Source organism: Melozone crissalis, unplaced genomic scaffold (assembly GCF_028551555.1).
Source record: "Melozone crissalis strain CALT ecotype California unplaced genomic scaffold, PUWL_Pcris_2 ptg000034l_1, whole genome shotgun sequence".
NCBI lineage: Eukaryota > Metazoa > Chordata > Aves > Passeriformes > Passerellidae > Melozone > Melozone crissalis.
Window position 1 is genome coordinate 11344914 of NW_026535812.1, and position 26703 is coordinate 11371616.

The following is a 26703-nucleotide window of genomic DNA, read 5'->3' on the forward strand; positions in this document are numbered from 1 at the left end:
GAGAAAAAAAAACAAAGGAGCTTTGCGTCTTCCAATAACATGAGATGTGCATATACAGTACGTAGCATTTTGGAATTTATACTGTGCTAGCGAGTTGTTGCTTTCAGTTTGATTAGACAATCATTGTTTCGTTTTCCTTGCTTTGACAGTGAGTATGCTTGCACGCTGCTTAAGTCTTCTTAGTGTTATCTAGGTCAGTGTACTTAGGATAGCTTTTATGTTCTGTAAGGCTGACAGATACCATGGTCGACAGAATCAGCAGCAAATTTTGTTTTATTTGTTATATCTGAAGATAGAAAAATATCTTAAAACTAATCAGAATTGTGTACCACATAGCACCTACTGTTTCTGCATTGCAGATATATTTAGCTCTAACACTGCTTGTGGTTAACAGGGTGTAGCGTAGATACAGACAGCTGATCATGCAGTCAGACCCGGTGCTCGTGTGGTTTGTCAATACTGCTCAGGATTTTGATGGACTGTAAAAGAGAGAAAACAGAAAGGAGAGAAAAAGAAATGTTTTATTTGTCTGCACATTAGACCTTTAGCTGTATTATTTCTGCTATCATTGGCTTTTAGTTTTATTTTTTAATACTGGAACTTAAAAATTAAGAAAGCACAGCAAATGCATTCAGGATTTAATATGTGCGACGTGCAATCTTTCTGCATCGAGAGGATGTTGCTGTAGTGGATGCAGCGTTTCTCCAATAAGCAAGAAGACTGTTTTGTTTTCCTCGGCAGGCGACTCAGCCATTGCACAAGCAGATTTTGATAAGAGTTTGAAATGCCTACTACCGTATCGTTGTAGAATTTGGAGTTTGCTAACAGTGTTAGTGACTGGAGCTCATCTTGCATCACCAGTTGATGACAATTTTCTTTGTTCCCTCCCACCCAGTTGAACCAAGACTCTGTAGCTGATACGCAATGTCACTTACAACATTAATCAGATACTGCATTTAAGGTGAGCTGTCCCCTACCTCCTCCCTTACCAGAGCTGTGCTGCAGTATGTATCTTACTCCTGCAAGCCTAAAATGGCAGGCAGGATTAACGTTGCTTGTGCTGTGTGCATGCTGTGTATTGAATTCATTATACTGTGCCTAGTATCTCAAATGTGAGTATGTAAATGGTCTGTGTGCCATGTCATGCAGTAGTGAAGACTGGTTTGTGCTTCATTACAGGCTTAGATATTTGAGCATCACCTTAAGAATTCTTTTTTCATTTGCAATGTGGTGAGCTGTTAGCTTGTCATCACATTCAAACTACATTATTAGCCCTTGGAAAGGAAAAAAAAAAAGCAAACTGTGCTTCCAGATGGTGTCACCCTTTTTCTTCTTGCATTTACTGTAGTTTAAATAATGTATATTGTATTGTTAATTAATGTGAATATCGAATTAAAGCACTTGAAACTTACATATTTATTATGCAGGTAGGAGGCACATCAAATCTATTTTTAACTCTTACGCAGTCCACGTTGTGCAATGGGCTTTGGTTGTCGAGTTTATATTTTCAGCTGTGATACCAATAGGTTGATTTTCAGTAAATGTGACAAGTGGCCTTTGCAGTGGTCAGCTTCAAGCTTTGAACCCTCTGAGGAGGAGAAAAAAAAAAAGCCAACCTTGTTTTGCAGTTTCAGAAAACCTTGGATGAGGACTTTTTTTTCCCACTCCTGCTTTCCTTGTTGATAAACTCAGTTCTCCTGCTCACGGTCTATTCAAGCTGCTTCCAATCTGAATTTTGACAACTGCTTCTAAAAAATTATCAAGAAGACCATGAACAGAACTTATCTCCATCGCTTTACATAAAAATGGCTGGGTGCATTGCCATGTTAACACTGCTCTAAGTGGTACATGCAGGTAGGTTGAGATTTGCATGTTTTACTGTTTTCTTGGTCAGTGTTGCAAGAACATGAAATGGGTTTTGGAATGTAGCTTTCAGTTTTAAAATGTACTAAACTGTTAATGAAAACAATCTATATTAAATTGTAGTCTTCACATGTTGGCATGGCAATTAGTCTTATCTGGTTTTTTAAAATCTATTGTGAAAGTGGAGCAATCATGTCTGTTAAAATAATCATATGTATTAAGGGCGTGGCAACGCTTATGCAACAAAAGAATTTTTGAAAACCTTATTGATTCCATTACATTTTAAAGCTGACTATAAGCATTACTAAACTTGCAGCTAAAAGACAGAAATAAAAATTGAGGAAGATTAGAAAAAAGAAAAATATTTAAATTCTGTGATAAGCGGTTTTGTGTTTTGTGCGAAATATTAATTAAAGAATAATATGCTTTAATGCTTATATTTTCAGTATTGGCTACAAACATAAAACTGCAGCATTTCTTGTTGTTTAAAGGTAGGAGAACTTTAAAGAGAGAGATTGATATAAATGGCCCTGTCAGCTTAAACTGGGTATCAGTTCACTGAAATGTGTTTTACTTCACACACACAAAAAAATTATTAAATAAAGACTTAACAGCCTTAAGTAAAAAACCTGGAATTTGAGCATAAAGAATAACAATAATTATGATTACTATATTACTTACACCAACTCATATAATATATTTCTTTCAAATTAATACTGGGCCAGAACCAGTTTCCTTGGCAACCAAATCCTTTAAAAAGGTTCAATGGTAGAGATGTAGAAAGATGTTATTCTCTTTAGTAGCAATATCACAATGCAAATGGAAATGTCGCAGTTGTTTCCTCTTAGTTCTAACTCAGAATGTGATCTCACTTTGTGTTTCCATGCGGCTATCAGTTCTTAAATGATGCCATGTTTATAAAGCTGTACACACAAAAACCTGGTTTATTTCTGGTTTGCATTGGTTGTTCCCAGAAACGTACCCTGGCTTCTTTTTAATTTAGCCCAGTCTTGCATGTAGGTCAAGGTTTGTACTGTGTGTATATAAAGTAATAGTTTTATTATCATCACAAGTATAAAAATATGACTAAAACATTTAGCAGCTGACAAGTGTAGAGAATCAGAAGGTTTAAACCTTCTTTCAGCTTTGCTGAATTCCGCCACAGTAATGCTAATAAACCTTTCTTTAAATAGTGGACCCAGTCTGAAGTTCAGGTAAAGAACCGTGTTTAAGCATACTGCAAAAGAACTCCAGTCAGAACTGAAACAAGCCTTTAGAGAATAAGCTCACTTGTGGTCTGCGGTATTTTGCAGACCTTGTAGATTTTGCAAAATTTAAGTATTATAATTCTTTATTTCTATTTTTAGCTAATATTTTTTACCATGCCAGTGAAATTAAATATTATGTATACCACAGGTAACTGCCTACACAGATCAGATGGTACTGAATGTCTCCACTGAGCTTATAACGTAGTGTATCTCCTCGTCGATGCCCTTTGTACGTGAGTTGAGAAATTCTCACTACTGCAATGAGACTTTTGCAGCAGGGAAGCCATTTTCCTTTCATGTCCTTGACTTTAAAATGAGTATATTTTGTGTGGAAGAAGACTCAGCACTGAAAGTGAATGCAGAGGAGGTATTTAGAAGCACAGCCAATTATCAATAATAGCCCTGACAGTATGAGTAATATTAAACTAATTCTCATTTACTTCTAAATATACCAGTTCAGTGAATTCCAAATGAGCAGACTATAACTGTTCAGGAATATGACTTGTCATGTGTCATAATAGGCATATCCTTAATGATGACAATAAAACCATTAGATTCATAATTATAAGAATAATTTCATGCACTCCAGTATTCCTCTGTTCCACCTAAAGAAGCAGAACTGAAAACGTAACAGACAGCATCTCTCAAGTGACGTATTAAAGCCTGCATTTTTGTAATTTGATTTATCTCCAGTAGCTTGCTTCTGCTGATTATTTTCCTGTCTAAAATGTTAATATGGAGGGCACCATTAAATGTAGTAAGAAAGTAAATTTCTTTGTTTATTTCTTGTGTGGTTATTTTTAAAGGAAATGCTGAGCAAATGATATGTCTAATCTATTTATTGCCTCTGATACTTATCTTTAGAAAAGATGGGGCACTTAGCAATAAACTGTTTTTATTATATCTTTGTGTCTAAACATATCCACTCAAGGCATTTTTAAAAAGTAGCTCCATTACATGAGCACATTTCCCTATGGTTCTTTTAAATCCATTTGCAGATTTGCTGTTTGTTAAGGGGTGCAAGTCCTCTTGTAATGAATATAACTGAACTCAATGCTTTCATGAGTCCAGAAAAACTCATTGGCAGCCACGAACGGTAATTTCTTCTAGCGATAGAAATGGATTTCTTTATTTAGGAGGAGTCCAGTAATTAGCAAGCTGTTTCCAGTTTTGACTGCCATACGTGGGTTGCTGTACGTATTTCAGTGGCACTTACATCCAGCTAATGCAGAGTGTCAGAATGTTGCTGACAGAGGTGCCATAAAAAATCTTCTGTAAACTTCATCCATTTTATTCTTTTGCTAAGAGGTCTAACCAGGGCATGGAGGAGCAGGTGCAGTTTTTCCCACCTCCAGCACAGCCTGCAAATGCTATTGTCAGTGGGGCCTGTTAGGGTTTTTGGGTTTATTTTGTTTGTGGGTTGGGGGAGGGAGTGTTTAGTTTTATCACAGAAGTCTAATTGTTGATACTGAACCACCCTTTTTATAATTGGAATTTGTTCCTCTACCCATGCAAATCATTTCTGTCTAACAGGAAATCTAAACAAAGCATGAGTAAAAATGAAATCAAACAAAAAAAAAAAAAATTTCACTTGGACACTGCCCTACTTGTTTTTCAATGGTCTTTCTAATTAAGGTTACTTCTGCCTCTAAACTTCATTTCGTTTTGAAACTCCAGGTCCCTCAGTGGGAAACTAGTTGTGTTCAGATAATATTTGTCAGACTATTAAACAGATTCTGGTAGTAATGAATAAATACCAATTAACCCTTTTGAGGTAGTGTCTGTTGTGCTTTTTCACATAAATTGCTTCACTAAGTATTAAAAGGGCTTTATTATGGATAATATTGTATTTGAATTCTGGCATTATCAAATTTGGGAAATCTTTAGCTTTGGTAAGATCCTTAACTGTTGGATTCCTCCAAACATGATGTTTAAGCTTCCCATTTATCATATTTTGGTCATTTATGAATATGCCTTTATTGGAATTTGAGGTAATAATAATGGCTTACTGCATTTTTTTTCATTCTGGCCTTTGTTAAGGGCAAGTGTGAGCTACAGATTTCTTATTCAAATTAACATATACTAAACCAACCAATTAACATAGTCTAAACCAACAACAACAACAAAAAATTAACTCACCTTCTTACCGTTTCAAGCCAAAGTAATGGATCCTGTATTTCCTGTACAATGTTATTGCTAAGAGCATACAGTGTATTTGCAAATGGAGGATAGAGCTATGTATTCTTAATTGCTGCTCCATACTTGCTGCTGTATGAATGCCTATCAGCTGAGTCATAAGGCCTTATCTGCATGATTTTGCAATTTCTCTATAGAACAATTTCATTTTTTTCAGTATCTTTGAAACAAAACCCGGTTCCACATAATCTTTATACTGTTACAGGAAAAGCTTTTTAGTATGTTTGATACATAATAATAAAATCAGGATGTTTGACAGTGATGAATAATCATTTAAGCAGAGAAATACAGGAAGTGTATTCCAGAGAACAAGAGCTGCATAGAAATGTCATTATCACAGATCCTGTGGTGATATCTGTGACAAGAGATCAAAAGAAAAGTGGTGGAAGAGAAAGAAGAGAAAGAAAATGTCTTTCAAAATAATTACTTTAAACTTGAAAACCTCCTTACATTTCTGTCTAGAACATATCATTATGTCCAGTCTGCACAACACAGATTAAACCATAATAAAACAATGCAGCAGAAGTTTGGTTAATGCTACTGGTTTATTGCTGGCGTGTTCTAAAATTCCCAGATGTAGATTTGGAGCCCTACAGCACCCCAGGGAAAATTCTGATGAATTACACAATGTATGTGGGAATTAGTACTCGTCTAATAATTCAGTCATTAAATTTGGATTTTTCCCTTCGCAGGCTGATACACTGTAGCCACACAGTCCACCAAATTACTGAGATGGTTTTCCTGAAAATACTTGTCAATACCACTTTTAAAAGACTCTAACAGAAGAACAACCTGATTTTAGGTGGGTAAGTTTATGGGGTAATTTCACATAGAAATAGAGCTAAATTATTTAACACCATCACCACTACATTACCTGCGTATACTTTCTGATAATTTCTAGTTTATTACAACAATTTAAGATTTGTTCTCACTATGGTACCACATTGCTCTATTTGCATGTCAGTATTGTTGGAATTTTCCAGTTCCTCCCGGATTTCTATTTCCATAGAGATTGGACAAACAAAATCAGACAGAATAGTTTTTGAAACAGGTTGTTACAGCCTCCAGTGATGTGCCCAAACCAAACATTTTGGTATGCACACAAAGCTCCTGAGCATGCCAGAATGTTAGCTCTGGATCCCAGTCACGAGTGTTCATTACAAACCCGTGCCACGCAGGAGAGGCAGAGGAACTCTCAGTGCCAGTGCCTGTTTCTGACACTGTTGTGTTGGTTAAGCTGGGTAAGGTTCATAGAATCTCTACCTTTATACATGAATTTAATCAGCAACACAAAAAAACCTCTTGATTCATGAGCTGGAAAGAGCAGTTTGTAGATTCAGGTATAGTATTGTGATAAATAATCACAAAGGATATTTCAAAATAACAGTTCACATTTTGCACAGCTTTTTCAAATATTAGCAGTTTCATTTTTTCTTATTGTGAATGTCCAATAATAATCTTAGTTAGTATAAGTATGCCTGGTATCTGTGCTTCAGATTTAAGATATGCTTGTATTGAATGAACGAATCGGTGAAATTCTGACTAATTCATTAATTTTTAATGTGGTTCTTGGTACCAAAGGGTATAAGAAAGGGAGAAGTCCCAGTGATTTCAGTGGCAATATTTGCACAAATTTTGGTAAGAAATGCTTTGTTGCATCAGAGCCATTCTCGCTATGGTATTTCTAAATTGAAATAAGTATTTAAGGTCACCAGGCAGAATGTACAGTAAGGAATCAAATTTCTAGAAAACCCAGAAAAACACAGTACCACAATCCCAAGTCAAAAAGCCCTCTTCAATTCCCAGAATATCTCAAAATGTCTTCTGTAATTAAATTTACTTTTAATATGCAATGTTATGTGTTCCTTTACAGAAAATGTAAAGGACTTTCAGAGGCAATAAAAGAGCATTGCTGGTTAAAACTAATCAGTGAAACATTACAATTAGATAAATTCAGGTTACCTGCATTTACAGAAGCAATGAGCTACAAAACCCAAGTTGTATCTATTTTAAGTAAATTATCTTAGAACACTTGCTCAGTACATTTTAGACAGAATACTGGGCCATAACCTGTTTCCTTGACAACCACATAGGAATAAAAGGTACATTAGCAAAGCTGCAGATGTGTGTCAGTGAATGCTTATTAAGCAGCCCAATGCATTTACATACCATGTGCTCACAATAATGCATGCATCTTGAAAATCACCATATAAAAAGATTTCTGGGCATGGCCCAGTGTGGTTTCCTAATACTCAAAGATTTTAACCAAAACCCCTCATGCTTTCAATGAAAATATCTCTTGTGACTTTTTATTATTGCACTTTTAATTTGGCTTGGAATAGCTGGATAATACCGGCATGGTAGGCTTGGTCTGGAAATGGAAACCTTCCTCTAGGATTGTGAATACTTACAGCACTGCTATAAGTGCCGATGGAAATCATGGGTAAAGGTGTCTTTCAGAAATGCTCAGGCACTCTCCATTTTAATCTTGCACCAGCATTCAGAAGCAAGCATGATCATATTGCTTAACACAGTGACAAACTGAAGCCACTAAATAAGAATGAAGCTGGTGTTGCTTGTAGCACATTGGTTCTAGCTAACATAGGCAGGCAAAGAGATATGACCCAGGTGTTGTCTTCTGCCAGACAACAGGAGAAGGCAGGGGTTGAGAAACAGTTGAGGAAGTCAAAATCACACTTGATCATTGGAATAATATCTGGATGTAACATTTAGGCAGCCCTTACACTTTCTGTGCAAGTGCAGATTAAAAAAAAGCTTAGATAAATAAGATCAGTTCTGAAGTCAGTTTGTCTATTGACTTCAAAAAGTTTATGTACAAGTTATTTTTGGCTTTCTTCTTAAAGTATTAATTTATATATAAAATGTTTTTATATTATATATATTTTATATTTATATAAAAATTCTATATTATATATAAAAATTAATTTATATATTTTATATATATTTATATATAAAATATATAAAATATTTTATATATAAAATATAAAGTGTATCCAACACTTTGGGTTACACCAAATTATATGTTTTAAAGAAAAAATCTAAAATCCTATTAGTTAAAAATATGAGGAAAATGGAAATCTGCAAATCTCGGGTTTAAATTCAGTGGGTGTAACCTGAGAAGTTGCTTAGGTCACAAGCACCCTCATTAAATTTGCCTTGAAATCAATGAAAATATTCCCATTTACTTTTTTGGAGTGCTTAGTAAGAGAGTAGACTTCATACATAGCAATCAGATTTACGAAATTAAGCTGACAATTTTCAACATTTCCCTTACTCTCAACAGCCAAGATGAGAATCAATACCAGAATCTAGTATTAATTTCAGATAGTTTAAACACTGCCACAGGAAACTTTTCATGATCCCGAACCATAAACAATGTGGATATGTACTATCACATGCCACTTACTATTAAGGCTCCTGAGTGAATAAGAGTTTGGGAAATTATTATGGAGAGGCAAGCCAACTGTTGGGGTTTTAGTAGTAGCAGTAGCAGTAGCAGTAGTAGTAGTAGTAGCAGCAGCAGCAGCAGTAGTAGTAGTAATAGTTGTTGTTGCTGTTGTTGTTGTGGTTGTCCCCCACCTGAGTTGAGCTCGGATCTGAGCAGTTCACGTTGGTGGCAGAGCAAGCAGCACAAACCAGAGCTGGAGCCACCACAGTTTTCTTTGTACTGCAGTGCTGTCTGCTTTTGTTACAGTTCCTCTCCACTGCATGAGCAGAGGTCCTGCTTCAGCCTTTAGTTTGGAATCATGCAGTAGGATGGAAAAGGAGGAGTAGGGCTTGGGCTGGGCCCCTTTGGTCAGCACAAAATGGAGCATAAGAAATTTAAGAGCATATGAATTTCTCGAGTGTTCACTAAGTTGTCATATTATTGGCCACACTGCAGTGATGACTGAGAGAATAGCTATCCCTTGTATGTTGGTTTTGGTTTACCAAAACAACAGCAAAACCAAAAATATTTTGCAAAATGTTAAGGAATACTGGAGGCTAGTGGCGGCAAATTAACACCTTGAAGACCAGCTCTGGTTTCCAAAAGTGCTGTGTCCAGCCAGCTGGCAGACCAACTGAACGAGGTGTTTGCAGGTGCAGACTGAACTCTGTTCCCAGTCCATTCTGATTTGCCACATCAGCTGTAGTAAAGGGCAAGAACTGATGCATTGGCCTGGCCCCCACATACCTCACCCAGAAGAGCAGCCCCGAGCTGCATTGTGGATGCTGGCCCCCATATTCAAATGATGCTTCCTCTGGAAACTGGAAAATAGAGGCTGAAGTCAACTACTTTTATTTTACCTTTCTGATAACAGAACAGGCAACAGAATACCACATAGTAATTGTTCTGAATGAACAAAACCTAAATGTTTAGTTTGCTTCTTTTATTCCAAGCTATTCAAATATATTAATCACTGCATTTGACAACAGTCATCAACAGAAGAATGTCTGTTGTTGTCATTCTGCCTGTAAACATAGCTTCATGTTTGCAACTGGCCTCTGTTAGCTAAGGACTGATATGTCCTACAAGTGTAGGCAGCTAGGAAACAGCTTGCCAGCAGCACATAAAAAAAGACTTAAATGGAATATAATAATAAGATTGTTCAGAGATAGCAAGATGTCAAGTCAGCTGATTCTTAGTAGCAGTACAAGATAAGCTTTTGTATTTTGTGCAAGAGAAGAATTTGGATTTATGTTATTGTCATTGCTTCATTTGCTTTTTTAGAAAAGTATGTAGTTACGCCTTTAAAAATTGCTTGTATATGTCCTGTTTAGTGTTAAGGGGACTCTGATTAGGCCATAGCTAAATTTTAAGAAGGCAGCATTTCTTGGAGAAAGACTGAGTTTGGTGCACGTGCACAGCTCACACAGTTTGAAAGCCGGGCAAGTTGCCCCAAGTTTCTCTCCTTTCCACCAAACCTGAAAGGGCAGGGGGCTACTGCAGGTGCTGTAACTGTGTTCTTTCTACCTCCACCTGATGCTGAATAAGAGCAAGAGGGCTGCACATGAACTCCTTCCCTTGCTCATGGGCCACAAAGGGGAGCTGAAGTCACTCTGGGCTGCTGGGTCTTTGCTGTGCCCCCTCCTGGGTGAAGGGCTGGCCTGCCCGAGGGTCCAGAGGAGCTGTTTCCCTCTCAGCAGCACCCCTGGATGCTCTCACCTCAGAAGGGAGAGCACTGAAGATGACAGTCTATCCTAGCATTTTTCTCTTGGATAGGCTGGTCTAGGCACTGAGACAGAAACCAGTCAAATCCTGGCCAAACTCCTGTTGCTTATGAGGAATTTGCAAGACTGAGTAATGCTCTATATGTTGTTTTCTGCTGTTGCTTAAGAACTGAAACTGCTAGTCTAGAGAGGAATATTGGCACATTTTTCATTAAATACTCTTACAGAAAGAATACCATATGCCACAACTTGCAGAAGTGAGATTATCAGACTTCAGCAAAGCACCCCAACACCACCATTTCAGTAACCTTGGAAATGTTTTATACATTTTAAAGAGACTTGCTGAAAATTTTCTCTAGATCTTGCAGATTTACCATATGAGAAATAATCCAATGCTAAACTCCTTGGACTTCCTTCTAAAAGGAACACAGTATTTGTGTGTTGTCATGCACAATCATTTATGTTTAATAGGAATTGGTACGTACACTCTAGCAAGCTCACTGTTTCCAAAGTACATCATTAGTGTTGGGGATTACACCCTGGACTCAGGGCTGCAGAGCACATGGATCTTGTCCAGCTTCTCCCAGATTTCACTGCAGGGCATTCACAGCTCTAGCTACAGCACCAGTGCCTCCATTTTTTTTGCTTGCAGTTGGTTTTCCATGAAACATTAGAATGATTATGTAAAATCTTGGATGATGCCAAGACAGCCTTAGAGAAAGAATTACTTTTTCTGAAGAATATTTTTAACACACAATGAGCTGATGGGACTGTGAATTCCCAATAGCTCAAGTCATATATATATAAATATGTATATATATATATAATGTGTGTGTGTGTGTGTGTGTATAATGTGTGTGTATATATGTATATATGGAAATTAGTACCTTCAATTACACTACTAGTCACAGAAAAGATGATTCTTTTTTTAGTGGATGAGCTAAAGTTGCCTTTTAAACACCCTTTAAAAAAAAGAGAGAGAAAACTTGATTATTTTTTTTGTTCTCCATATCTATTATATTGTGTATAGATATTATAGACTAACATATCTATATTGTCTATAGATATTGTAGACTGCCAGAGCAGCCAATGTTTAAGTACAAATAAATTATTGTCTCTAAGTTGGACATATCAGTTATACAAATGATGGTTATGCATCTGAGTTTCAAAACAATTTAAAATAATCAATTTTAATTAAGATTTAGGGGGAATTAATAACTTAATCTTCTTTAAATTTGTTTCAAGATGCTTGTTCAGTAAGGCATTTATTTCCTTTAAGGGATTACAACAGGTTTAATTTAATCCATTTTATTGTATTGTTACTGACAACACATTTGTCACAAATACTTTTTATGGCACTTGTGTCAAAAATCTTCATTAATACATATGATTATGTAGATACATATCTAAAACAGTAATAAATTTTAAAAAAACAGCAAATAAGCAATAGGCAAAGTTCAAGATTAAAAGCAACCTACATGTAGGTATGAAACTTTGCTTATCCATTATGTAGGTTGGAATAAAAATGAATGTTGGTAAAATGCTGGGACACACTCTCCCTTTGCCAAAACCAATGTGTTCTTCAATTATTTGTTCCCATTCCCACAGCTGCTGGTGAGCAGCTACTGGTCATCTCATCACTCAGTTTGCCATGAGATTAAAGAAATTGTTTTTCGGTGGCAGAGAGCCCTAAGCTAAAAACATGTTCATAGCTTCAGTAGGTGAGCTTATAGGTAAAAATTCCAGTGATCCAGAATTAGAGAGGGAATTAAACTCTTGACAGAAATGTTCAGTGTTTCTAAGATGAACTTTTAATGTGGACTGTGTAAGTTAGTGAAAAATGTGTGTATAGATAAGTCACTGAAATTGTGACAATTTCCTGACAGGAAAAAATTTCTTTCCATAGCTTTTAACCAACTGGGAAAGCACTGATAATTCCAAGACAGAATTGGGGGAAAAAAGAAAGACCTCCCTTCTTTATAATAGAATTGGTACATTATGTTGATATTAAGCAGTTTCCTGCAATGATAAGCAGCATTTTTCATGAAGAGGCTCTACCAAAATTCTAACTTCCAGGCCCATCGAGTGTGACAATGATTAAATAGTTCGTGCTTCTTGATTTTGTTTTTTTGCTAAAATTAATAATTTCCTATTATTCATGGCTTTTAATGCATAGGTTTAAGATTTGAAAATAAAGGTTCGCTCTCCGAAGCCTTATACAGAATACTTTGTAAAAATAAACATAGGTTAGCCTTGGACAAAAGCAAGCTTTAAGACAAAAACCAAACTGTTCATTTACCTAACAATGTTTTTCACGTGCTTCAAAGCCCAGTTTTTCTCTAAGCTTTATGAGTTCTGAGAAAACAGACTTTGCTGAGTATTTGCAGTGGGAGGCTGAGACAGACAGTATCTGGGAGAACTGTTCCGAATGTGTTGAGCATCTGGACAGATGAAATCAAGTTCTAAGGGAGCGTTTGTTACTGCTTATGAAGCACTAGTGGTAATGTTGTGCTTGTTTCCTGAGGCAGTAAAAAATATCAAGAAATCTAAATTAAGAGTAAGAACACTGCTTAAAACAAAATTCCTCACGTTGAGTTTCTATATTTGCTTTTAAAAAAGATAATCAGATAATGAAAAGGGTAAATGTTACTATTATTCACTATTTAAATGTAATTTATTTCAGGGGTTTTTTTTTTCAAGGATATGTTTGATCTATGCTTTCTGAAGGGAAGTGGCAGAAGGTAGCACAGAGCTGTCTGTGCTCAGAGACACTTTCTGTTTCTTGCTGGCCGAAAGGCCTGGAAGGAGAGTCAGGCAATGAAGTCCTGTGTTAGATGCAGGAGGAATTCTCAGGGACGTGCAGAGCACTGCATTGATGGCCGTGGAGCAGGCGCTGGGTTCTGGGAGCGCAGTGTTTCCTCGTCGCTCTGAATTTACCGATTGCCTGCGAGCAGCTCGGCGGAGCGGCCCAGGCCCCCGCTGGCCGAGCTGGCTGAGCGCGGCGCGCTCGTTGCGGAGGGAGGACAGGGAACACGCGCGGCGGAGGGCGCGGGCCCGGCCCTGCCCGGCAGACCTCGGGCAATCCCATTGCCGGGATCGGCACAGCAAAATGGCGGCCGCGCCGTCCGGCCGTCGCCGGGCCGGGATCGCGGCCCCGGCCGCAGCCACCGCCCGCCTGCCGCCCGCGGAGAGCCCGCGGGCGCGGTGTTAATGGCGCGGGGACGGGGCGCTACTGCGCGCGGGCCGAGGCTGCGCCGGCGGGGACGGAGCGGCGGCAGGTCAGTGGCGGCTCCCGCGGGAGGGGCCGCGCGGGCACCGCGGCTCCGCCATCAGCGGGCGCGGTGCGGGGCCCGCGCGGGGGCCGCTCGCAGACGCACAGACAGCGCGAGGCCGCCGCGCCGCACCGGGGCCGCGCGGTGCGTGCGCGCAGCCGGCGCGGGACGGGAGGCGACGGCAGAGCCGCCCGCGGGCCCCGCGTTCCAGTGGCTGCGCAGCGCAAAGCCCGCGGCGCGGGACGGGCCGGCCGGCACTGCGCGGGGGCAGCGCCCCCCCGCGGGCAGCGGCGGCCGGGCCGGGCCGGGGGCGGGAGGGGAGGCCCCGGGGCCAGGGGGAGGCCACCCGCGGCGGGAAGGGCCGCGGCGGTGGGAACGGAGCGGGAACGGAGCGCCCGGGCACCGACTCGTCCTGCGTGTCCGAGCGTGGCGCTGCCGAGGCCGCGCGGGCTGTTCGTGCGGTGGGAGAGGTCATGGGAAGCGTAAAGCGGGGAGCGAGGGAATTGAGGTCGGGATGCCAGTAATGGGGAAGATCCCCGCTCTGCGGGAATGCTTCGTCGCGACCCATCAGAGGTCTGTTAGCACTGACATACTCTTGGGCTACATTCCATCACCCCACCGCAGCCCCCCCCCCCCCCAGCTGTCGAATTAAAAGAGGAAAACGCAAAAAAAACATTTAAAGTAATGGTCTTCTATAGCAACAGGGAAGGAAGGATGTGAGCAGCGAGAGTCCAAAGAGAAGGTCTCTCAAAGCAGTTGAAGAAGTAACATGTAGCTCTGTAGAGTGAGCGCTAAGCTACACGCTCCTGCGAGCTATTGAAAGTCATTAGACATCATTAACATTATTAGACACCGTGAACACGGCCCTGCATGCCCAAGGTTGCAGGGAGGCTGCAGCGCCCTGATCCAGGCAGCCCTGCTGCCGACATAGGACTGGTGAAGTGATTCCATAAAAACCTGGGCAGTCGCCGTAGCAGTGATGGTTGGACAGTAAGTTTCCAGGTAAGCAAGGGTCAGAGCTGGGGCGATGTGTGTGTAAGAGGTGGATGTACTTGTTTGGGGGTTTTTGTTTGTTGGTGATGCCGCCATTTCAGCTCTAGAACAAAACCTGCATCCTTAAGGAGGCTTAAGATACAGGTGAATGTTCCTCCTCAGCTGGAGAAGCCAGCTGGAAACAAAGCAGAGACTTCAGAGTGCCCTTACAGAGTGGGGTGAAACCGAACATAGGGAAGATACGGGATGAACATATTTCTGTAGTGTCCTGTTGGTTGGTACCAGAATATACTAACGCTTTGAAAACCCAGTAGAAATTCACGGAGTAAGAAAACAGGGAGAATTCTTACTACAGTTCATCTTTTATCTTGCTGGTTTTGATTTTGCCTGGGTACTAGCAACTGCCCCTAATGCTTTGGAGTTTTTTTGTTATGCCACTAGCTTGTCTTTCAAATTTAGCTGACTGAAGTGGAATAGAATAATCTGGGGTACACTCACCTGACAGTGGATTTCAAAAGATAAGCACAAGTTAAAAGAATGTTTCTAGATTGTAATAGTGGTAGTAAAAAAATTGTATTCATAGGCCAGTAAAACTTATCCTGAACTCTTTGTTGACTTCTGAGTAATGTTAATATAAAAATTAACAGTAGCTTCTACTCTTAGCTCTGTCCATGTAGAACTGGCTTATCTATTTATAATTAGCAGTGTCATCTGTGAATGTAGTCAAATTTGTGTTTGGATGCATCAATCTCTGATCTTGACATTAACTTTTAATACTACTTATTTTTATTTGTGACTGCTGTTGTGGAGTGCTGTTCTGTTGATGTCAGAAAAGGTACTGTTATAATTTAATAAACCTACTGATCATTACACTTAAGTTTTGGATTAATATTTAAATCTGATTTTTCCAAGTGATTCCAACAACTTCTAAGGACAGGTTAAGTCTGTTACTGTTTTTGCAGAAAATCTGCAAATAGTACTGTAACCCCCAATCAAAAATTCTCTTGTTCTGAACCTGAAGTTATTCATAGGTGTACCAAAGACCATTAGGTAATGCTACAAAGGTACTGTTGAGATTCCTAAGAAATTATTTATGTCTGGATTGAGAGTAAAACGTATGAAATTAACATACAGAATTGTGGGAAAAAGGGATTAGTTGGCTGAGGAGTTTAGTTGCCCTTTAATACGCCAAATCCTATTTATATATGTTTTGGGAAAAATTTACGAATAACACTGAATTTTCTTCTGTAACTCTATTATAAAAACCATACCCGAAGAGTAGTTACATTCTGAATGGACCTTCCAGTGTTTTGATGAAAAATATTTAATAGTAACACGTCTGAAAAGTTTGATCTCCATGTATATTGGTTCTTGGTAGTGCTCCCTTGGAAAGTGAAGAGCAGGTTTTCATTTTACAGGATGAACTGCAAATGGAATGTAGAAAAATTCCTAAAATATTCCATTTATATTTGTGTGCTAAGTAGGGCATTTTGATTTTATAGCATTTCAGACAGGTTTTTCCAAATGCAAGAAGCAAGACAGGTGAAATAGAAGCCAGTAGAGAATCATTACAGACATGAATAAATGGTTTGAGGTATGTGTAGTTTGAGATGAAGAAGGAAAAAGTGTTGGCTCTGAAGACTGATTTGCTCTGGAATTTTTATGTGTAACTTTCCAATGAGATATGTAGCTTATGGTTTTGCACACAGAAAGAAAAAATTAAATGGCCAAATAGCAAATGATCATTTCTACAATGTTGACACAAGGAATCTAGTTTAGTATTTTACTGAGCATACAAAATTGTCCAGGACTGCAAAAGCTGTCAGTCTATGTACATGGCAAGTAGAAATTTAAAATACTCACTTTTATCCTTAGGAAGATAAATTTTAAGATAATTAGTTGAATAATAAGACTTGTACTAAACCCCCTTGGGTTTGTATGCCTCTCAGCATGGCATTAGCAGCCTGATACACTTAGCAGTCAGTCTGTCAGATGATGTGTCTTTGAACTAAAACCAGCTGTCTCCAATAAAGAAACAGAAAAAACACAGGCAAGTTCCTGTGGGGCAGTTCACTGGGAGGTAGAGTTGACATCATTTATTTCCTATACTCAGGAAATAACCCTATCAATAGCTCCTGTTGTGAAATGTTTTTGATGTCTGATAGTTGATTTCTAATACCACATCACATGAGCAAGTCAGATGTAATCTCAGACATTGTCAGTGAGAAAAAGGAATCAATTATGGAATAGTGGCTGCTTGCTGGAAGAAAAGAATTGTCAGTATGCTTTCTGTAGACTCCATATGCCAGAAATTATCTACAGTTACATGTGAATTTTCAGATACCCAGCCAAAGCACATAACTGTATCTAACCACTGTGAATTTCAGGTTGCCATTCCAAATGAGTAAATATCACTTAGTGTAAGCCAAATTAGTGTCATAAACAAACCCATTATAAACTATGATTTTAACATTTCAAGGCACAAAACATTGCGTCTAGATTTACAGCTGCTGAGAGTGATCAAACAATCAAAATAATATTCATGTATGTTTCTATCACCATTATATTGATGAATTTGTTTCTTGACATCCATGGCATATCATGGGAAACATCAGAGGTATTTTTTGTGAATCACAGTTTTGTTCTGAATTCTGTGCATTGAAAATTCTCAGCCATCAAAGTCTACTAGAAATTTTGACTAATTGCAAAGGCAACACCTTTCCTGATAGAAGCAGTGGCCATGCTGCAAGGTAAAAGTTTTACTTCCAAGCTTCATTTGTAATGTACCAAATTACAATCTTGTTCATAGTATGTTTGGTGTGTCTTCACGGTGAAGTTGTTGCTACTTTTTGTGTAATTTGATTTGCAGGGACGTAGTTTGTGGATTTGTGATAAAAGTGTTCTGAGTGTAGTTAGATGAGTTAGAGCAAGAGTGTGTATGACTTGTATTACTTAACTTTGTGATGAAAGGCCTGTTTTCCAGAACAGATTACTTCCCAGTGTGATAAATGGATATGATTCATGCTAATTAAATCGTAACTATACCAATATTTTAGAAAATAATTGTTATAAAATAATAAAGGAAAAGTATATGTGATTAGTGTTACAAAGCAGATGGGCCCCTTTGCAAATGGTACATGTGAAAAACAGGATACAGGATGTAATACTGAGATAAGCAAGATCCCAAAACAGAATCGGCCTTGGGATGAACAGAGTTGGGACGATTCCAGAAAACAGAATCAGCCTTGGGATGAGCAAAGTTGGGATGATTCCAGGTATGAAATCTAAGTAGTGGTTTTATCTATGAAATAATATGGCTTCTTTTGGAGCATATTGCTTACTTACATAACACAAAGCTTAGTGTGCATGTACAACCTGTAAGGTTATTCAGACCACAGTGAGGAAGATGGTGAGCTGTCCTCTGAAAAGACCACCAAAAAGCCAACAGACCCCCTAGCAGCCAGTGGAGCATGTGCTATGCAGTATAGTGATGTAGATTTCAGGAGTCAAAAGTAGGAGGAGATTTCTGGGAAATATTAATGAACATGTATTGGCATACATCAGTTTGGATTCCTTTGTTTTGTACCTCCTTTGTGAGGCAGGGTGAGGAGCCTTCCCTGTACCCCAGTCAGTTTTGCTTACGCTCATATAAACCTTAGTCATAATTAATCACTGCCAAATTTTTTTTGTATATGCTTGATTATATTTAATGTACTTGATTGTATTCATTTATATAAAATTGCTGTTCAATTAAAATTGCTGTTCAATTAAAATTGCTGCTCAATTCAATTTTGTTGATTATTAAATTAGACATATAGAACTTCATTCATAACACCAGTATTCTGGGTGAATGAGCCAATGTGTTCTAAATGGCCATTGCTGTTTGCTCAGTGAATATGGGTTAAACCTTTATTTTGCCATTTGGATCAAACCTATCTTATATATTGGCATTCTTAACATAAATTATTTGAGGGTAAAAGTCATAGTAAAATTTTTAAAGCTGAACATTAAAGTTTGGAGCAGCGGATGGAGTATTTAGAAGGTAAATGCTGACTTACAGTGTTGTAATATTTTAGCCTGTCTTACAAAATTTCTGTCAGTAATATTCCTTAAGGTGCATTTAATTTCCACAAGTTTAAAGAAAAGGGTCTTCAAGAAGTGTGATTTTTTAGCACAACTATTTCTTCATGACTTGAAGTCAGAAAGGGACAGTAGTAGTTCAAAACACTACTCCAGACATGGGGAAAAAGGAATAAACCTCATTATGTGATACAGATCTGAATTTGAGGAAAAACATCTGGTGAAAACCGATTTTCACTAGATACAAAATTCAGTTGGCAAAAATTGTCAAAATTCAAATTCAACTGGCAAATTAACCAATTTTTTCTAGAATATTTTTCATTGATATTTTGCATATTTTTTCTCAATGGAATGAACCAGTACATTCATATAGTAACAGCCTGGCTAATCGAAACAGTTTTTTTCAGCATTAAACCTAATTATTATATATTAGCAGTTATTCAATGGCACTTATTGCTGCAATTAAATCTTACTATTTGAAAGAAATTAAGAACATGCTATCTAATTATAAAATGTGAACACTAAGTATGAACTATAACTGAAGAAAAAAACTCTCTTATTTTCTACTTGTTATTCCATTATTTTCTACTTGTTTTACTCAGAACTTTTCAGTCAATTTAAAGTAGTGTAAATTATTGAGGGAATTTAATCACTATACAAAAAAAAAATCTGTTCACATAAACAGTATTATAGGTACTTCACTGTTGTCTACCAAATTGTGTTCCTTGTGCATTCATTTGCTTACCCTGAAACTGAGACTCTCTTGCTGTGATTTAAATATGAGCTTAGTAAGGAGGTCAGATGCAGCTGTGCTGCGAAGTTGGTGTCTGACAAACAGCCCAGAATCAAAGTCCTCCTCTGCACACAACCTTGGCAACACAGCCTTCCCCTTCGGCTGTGCCAGATGCCCCCATGGCACGCTGGGGAATTCCATCCAGGCTTCAGGGTGTCCTTCGGGGTGACCCTGAGCAGCTGCACCCTCTGGCATAGCAAAAGGCATCGGTGAATTCTCAGTGAAAGGCTCAGGATGGATAGCAGGTTCAAGCCAGTAGGGAGTGAGAGGGATCCTCTGCCTTCTGCTGAGGAGCTACTGGTGCTCCTGCCTCCTTGATCTGGACAGACATTTCCTGCAGTAGTGTTGGCACCAGAGAATGTATGACTTAAACCTGAAATATTATGACAAAATTTTGCTCATTCTTAAACTTTAAAAGTTAATAAACTAAAAAATATATAAAAATCATATAGACTATAAACTTAATGTATAACAGAAATGGATGAAAAATGCTTTCTAATTTACTTTTTTTTCTCTTGTAGATGACAGTCATGTCCCATTCAAAGGACCTCAAGGACGACTTCCACAGTGACACTGTACTGTCCATTTTAAATGAACAGCGCATTCGGGGTATTTTATGCGATGTCACCATAATTGTGGAAGACACCAAATTTAAAGCCCATAGTAATGTGCTGGCAGCTTCAAGCCTTTATTTCAAAAACATTTTCTGGAGTCGTACTATCTGTATTTCAGGTCATGTACTGGAGTTAGATGATCTCAAAGCTGAAGTGTTTACAGAGATACTGAATTACATCTACAGTTCCACAGTAGTTGTTAAGAGGCAGGAAACTGTAACGGACCTTGCAGCTGCAGGGAAAAAACTGGGAATATCATTTCTAGAAGATCTTACAGATGTAAACTTTTCAAGTTCCCCCTGTCCCTATTCATATTGTGTTAATGAAAAAGGGACCGTCAAAGAGGAAAAACATGAAAAGCGACATGAAGATTCTGCTGTGACAAATGGACCACGAATTACAAATGCATTCTCAATTTTTGAAACAGAAAACAATTTGTTTTCTCCCCTTGATTTGAGGGCCAGCTTTAAAAAGGTATCTGACACCATACAAGCTCCCAGCATCGGCCTCGACAGAAGCGATGTGTGCAAAGATGCTGAGCCAGCCAGTACCTTGGCTGAACACTCCTATGCAGTTTCTTCTGGGGGAGATACTTCACAAGGAGCACCTTTTGTTGACCAGGACAGCAGCCCTTCATACCAGGTGGGTGAGGACCGCTATGAAAATCACCAAGCCACCCCAGTCATTCAGCAGGGAAAACAAGCAGGTAGTACTTCTAAGTCAGCCTTTAAGCCCCAGGGTACTGGTTTGGCTGTAGCCAAAGTACCAGCCTCCACTCTAAGCGCTGCAGAAGCCCAGCACGAAGCAGTTGGTGATCAGACAATTACTTCCCTTCCAAAATCTCAGAATAAAACAGGAGATTTACATGTATCCAGAGAAGAGGGAAACACTTCTGCTAATGTCTCTGCATCTGGGGCGACAGTCACTCCACCTGTTTACAGTTGTAACTATTGTACAAAATCATTCAATGACCGGGTGTTACTCACTGCTCACCTTCAGCTCCACTCAGAGCATCAGGAAACTTTCATATGCAAATACTGCAGCAAACAATTTGCAAATTTAAATATACTAGAAAGTCATGAACAAGTCTGCATGAGATCAAGTAACTTATCAGCTCACAATGGAAATGAACAAAATTTTGCAGATAACTGTACTGCTACAGAGGGACGGAATGGAAGCTCCTGTGTGAACACAGAGCCTCCTTTGTCTGAAAACAGCATCACTGATTGTTCTAATGCAAACTGCACTTTACCAGAAACGGATCATTTGGTTAAAGTCGTTGATGGGCAGATATTATACACTTGCGTTGTTTGCAAGCGTAGTTACGTCACCTTGTCCAGCCTTCGCAGACATGCAAATGTGCATTCCTGGAGGAGAACATACCCTTGTCACTACTGCAATAAAGTCTTCGCGTTAGCTGAGTACCGCACCCGACACGAGATCTGGCACACTGGAGAGAGGCGCTACCAGTGCATTTTCTGTCTGGAGACCTTCATGACTTACTACATACTGAAAAATCACCAGAAGTCTTTCCATGCAATTGACCATCGCCTGTCAGTAAATAAAAAGACCGCCAACGGGGGATTAAAACCAAATATGTACCCATACAAACTGTATCGACTCTTGCCTATGAAATGCAGGCGACTGCCTTATAAATCCTATCGAAATTCTTCCTATGAAAATGTTCCAACGAGTACCCAGGCTAATGAAACTGCTTCTACTAACTGTTTCATTCCCAGCTCTATTAGCTCTGAGCTACCACCGCTGAATTTTCAACGTAGTATAATATCAAACAACAGAACTCTGGCCTTGGATACATCTTCAGGTAATAATGCAGCATCTTCCACAAATACTCAGAATTCTTTCTCTGGAGGAGTAGGTATCTTAAATTCTGACCTGCAGAGGGACTTTTTCCCAGCTGAAAAGAGAGTTTCCACTGCTGTGAATGACTCAAGGTCACAGGAGTGTGATTCCTCAGTTGTGTCTTTAGGTAATGTGAATGAAAATTCAACCTCTGTCATCAGTTACAGCAGTTCTGCACCCTCTGTTATAATGCACAGTAGCAGAGTTTCTTCAGTAATAATGCACAGTAAAACAGTCACTTCCATAGAAAACAGTAAGACAGAATCTTCAAATAACCTACCTAGTCAGTCAGTAAGTGATGACTGTAAGTATGGCTCAGATAATTATGGGAAGTGCATGACAAAATCAAAACCTATTAAGGATAAAAAGAAAACACTGCTGTACAACAGAGCAGAAGCAACTGAGGATACGCAGCACATGACAGGATCTGAAGGTTCATGTAGCAAAACTACAAATACTGTCCAAGAGTCCAGTAAAACTGAAACATACATTGCAAAGCCTGCCTTACCTGGAACATCTGCTGACAGCAATGTCGCACCTCTTTGTCAGATAACAGTAAAAATCGGTAATGAAGCCATTGTAAAAAGACATATATTAGGATCTAAGCTGTTTTGTAAAAGGGGCCGAAAATCCAAACACGAGTCCAAACAGGACAATCTCACTGAAGAACCAGAAATGGAGGTAAAAGAAAAAAGCCCGTCTAGACTCTACAGCTCAGAATGCCTGGAACTGACAGAAATGTGTGATGATGTTAGTGACCAGGACTCCAGTGATAAACCCTGGAGACCTTATTATAACTATAAACCAAAAAAGAAATCCAAACAGCTAAGAAAAATGAAAAAGACCAAGTGGAGGAAAAAGCATGGCAGCAAGAACACTGGTATGGAAAGCCACAATACGTGCAGTCGAGAGTATGCACTCAGGAATGCTCCCGAGGAAAAGGTGGTCAGCCAGGAGGATAACACAGAAATGCCTAATCTTCACTGTGAGCTCTGTGAAAGAGACCAGTGTTCCACAGGAGAAGCTCAAGAACATGTACACTGGCATGTAGCTGCTTCAAAGCCTTACATTTGTGAGTTATGCCAAAAACATTTTCAAAGTCCATCCACTTTAAAAATGCACATGAGGTGTCACACTGGGGAAAAGCCCTACACTTGCAAAACCTGTGGTAAGTGTTTTTCAGTTCCTGGTAATCTACAGAAACACGAACGTATTCACCTGGGTGTCAAAGATTTTGTCTGCCAATACTGTAATAAGGCATTCACTTTAAATGAAACACTCAAAATACATGAAAGAATTCATACTGGAGAAAAACGCTACCACTGTCAGTTTTGCTTTCAGAGCTTCTTGTATCTTTCTACCAAAAGGAACCATGAGCAAAGGCACGTACGTGAACATAATGGAAAAGGATACGCTTGCTTTCAGTGCCCCAAAATTTGCAAGACTGCAGCCGCTCTGGGAATGCACCAGAAGAAACATCTATTCAAAAGTCCAGGCACACAAGATAGAAAAGAACAGTTATGCAATGAAAGCACTAAACTTTTGGAAAATCCACATTTCCTTGGCTCAGAAGGAAGCAAAGTGAAAAATACACAAAGTGTAACTACAGAAGTTATACTCTGAGTGACAATTGTGCAAAAGAGAAGAAAAATATATATTGGAGAAGATAAAGATTTATTGAATGGGGAAACGTATCAGCAAGGTCAAATTTCTTCATCTAAATGTGTGTCAGTATATGCAAAAGAAAAAATAACAATGAAAAACTAGTATTTGCAATAATACAAATTTAATTTGGAACACCCAAAATACTTTTGCCACAACAGACTCTAGCATAGAGAGAAAGAAAAATGGCCAACTCAAACCCTTCTACTTAATAGTACAAGAAAGTCGTCACTGAACTATTTCACAGTCCTGGTTTTGAATCAGAATTGTTTGAAGAAAAAGTAATAAGTAGGTTCATGGTGTATCCTGTAAAAGGAATTTTTGCTGCAGAAACCATACATTGCATTTCTTTTTTTTTTTTTTTACAAAAGTAATGTGTTTACAAAGGAGCTAATTGTAATCTCGTGTATCCTAAAGTGAAGGTGGGAAGTGTTTCATGGGCTTGGGTGTGCCGAAGTACATTAGAGTTCTGCCATGCTTTTCTGTAACTCAGCCTTTACGAAACATATTCAGGAGTTTAAACTACTCTTTTCCTTTCCATATTCAGTTTTGTAGTTACGATAATAACTGTTAAGTCTAAGTGGAGGTGTGAGAAGTATTCCTGATTTATATATCTCTGAGACATTTATTAAAAGTTTAGTGGAACTTACTATAGCCAGTCTTCCAAACTGCATAAATCCCCATGTCAGCGGCCTGGTGAACTCTTCAGGTGCATTGGTCTAAAGAAAATTGTTCTCATGAAACAGAAATCCTGTGTAGAAATGCCCACCTCCTGGTGGGTCTGCAACTCTTGTCTTTTAGAAATACAGTTCTTCTCAAGAGAAGGACATGTAGACAGTTTCCCTTCTCATCCTGGAATAATGCCTGGACACAAGCAATACAGCAACTCCCCGTAAATACTTTGAGTTTGAGAGGAGTAGGTAAATAAGACTCTTGCTTCCATATGTATCCCTGAGGCCATCCCTGTGTATAAACAAGTATAGGGCCAGTTTGTGGGGTTCTCTGTCATCTCCATGCCTTAAATGCAACATTTAAGGTTCAGATGTCCCTTCTCAGTGATCCCACCAACCCTTCCAGCAGTGTCCCGTGGGCACAGCAGAGAGGGCCGGGAGCGGGCTGCCGGAGGAAGGAGTGCCAGCCTTCTGCCTCCCTCATCCTGCCGCTCCAGAGGCTGTGGGGAGCCTGCAGCTGCACACGTCACTGCAAGCCGGGAGAATGGGCTTCTGAAAGACAGCACCAAAATGTTCCAGTTAATACTGTTTTGTGGAAGTGTGATTCATTTTAACTGAGATGCTTCAAAAAGTCTAAGCAGGTGTATGTCTGCAAGTTGCATTTTATATGCTAGGGCTCTGTTGTACCGTATCTGCATTTCTGGTAGTCATGTTCATCCCTGTGAAGTGTTAAAAAATTAGGTCATGACAAGGGTTAGTGATTCTTGACTTCATTCTCTGTGATGGTTCACAATTTGTTACTTAACTTTGTCTTCTTGAATATTTTAAAAGAAACTATAGCTTGGGTACAATAAAACTACAATTGAAATGATAATACGGTATTGATTGAAGTAATAATACAGTCCACTCACTTATTCTGTCACTGGTGAATGCTATGAACCCTTTGAGAAATTCTGGTTTCATGGCAGCTTTGGTTCCATTTAAATAAGGATAAAAGAATAATAAACACAGGAAAGTGTAAAGATGTTTCAAAGAAAGTACACAAAGATATCTTCTAAGTGGACTTGTATGGTGATAAATATAGACCAAAGCAAATAAGGTAGAATATTTATAAATACAAAGATAATTTTACAAATATTTTATATAACTGTATAGTTCATAAGAAAAATATTGTTAGCTTGTGTTAGGTTTGGGGGGGTTTGTATATTTTGATAAAAACACAACAACTTTGTAACTCTGTATATTCTCTACAGTTTATAGCAAAGCAGTTTTAAGATGGCAATGTCATGTTTATAGTTCAATTGTGGCACTTTTACTACAAGTAACATGTTGCAGTAATGAATCAAGTATTAATGACCAAATTAGAATTAAAGTAAGTGTAAGAGAACGTGAATACTATACGTTGTCAAAGACTGTAATTTGCTACATAATCACATCTGTATTTTTGTTTAGAAGAAAATATTAAATGCAGATGTTAAGGATTGATAAAGAGTCTAATTTTATTTTTAGAACGAGTGATTATAACTCTGTTTTTGCTTAATTAAAATAACATATTCCTATTTTTCTGTAAGTCTCTCAATTTTTTAAATTGTTTTAATACTTATATAATCTATATGATCCACAGATACATATCTTCTAACATATAGAATAATAGAACTGAAATAACTGAAAGTTATTTCAGTGGAAGATTAAGCAACACAGTTACCAAGTAGTCCCTTCATTAAGGTCAGAACACTGAATTGAGAACATGCCAGAGCTCAAGGGAAGTGATGGTATCTCCTACCATCATACAGGGTGAATGCAATACAGAACAGAATCTACCTGCTCAGTGTTTCAGAGGGCTGGAAGCACAGGTGGACTGTGTTTAATACTTTGCAACATCTTAAACGTGTCCATGAGGACATTAAACTTGAAAAATTCTTTCAATTCTGCTAGTAACCTTGTAGTATTGATTGTGTATTTTACACACTACTTTTTTGGGCTTCTGTCAAGAAATATAGCTCAAAATGCAAATAACTAATTGCATATGAAAATATGGAGATACATACAAAATAGAAGACCATGCATATTCAAAGTACTTCCCCCTTCAGCTAGGTGTCACTCGTCTGTAACCTCCATTAAAAAGCAAACTTAAGCTAAATTATGCAGGTCATTTTGGGATGGTTGTCAGGAAAGATATATATCTAAAAAAAGTTACAAGTTTGCTAATTGTAATAAGCTCTTTTTTTCTCTCTATTTGAAATGCTACTTAAAAGA

General features: G+C 38.6%; 1 protein-coding gene across 8 annotated transcripts; it reads left to right on the plus strand.

Moving 5' to 3' along the window:
* ZBTB38 (zinc finger and BTB domain containing 38) lies at positions 1-26006 on the plus strand. Of its 8 annotated transcripts, none has more exons than XM_054282319.1 (4): positions 1-57; positions 896-961; positions 1629-1854; positions 20159-26006. In XM_054282319.1, exons 3-4 carry the CDS (start codon positions 1849-1851, stop codon positions 23735-23737), a joined length of 3585 nt encoding a protein of 1194 aa, XP_054138294.1. In that variant the 5' UTR covers positions 1-57; positions 896-961; positions 1629-1848; the 3' UTR covers positions 23738-26006. The 8 variants fall into 8 exon arrangements, 7 of the variants coding, with proteins under 7 accessions (XP_054138294.1, XP_054138295.1, XP_054138296.1 ...); XM_054282320.1 differs by lacking the exon at positions 1-57 and adding an exon at positions 95-148; XM_054282321.1 differs by lacking the exon at positions 1-57 and adding an exon at positions 6020-6129 and having other exon boundaries at positions 415-961.
* Positions 26007-26703: the final 697 nt, after the last annotated feature.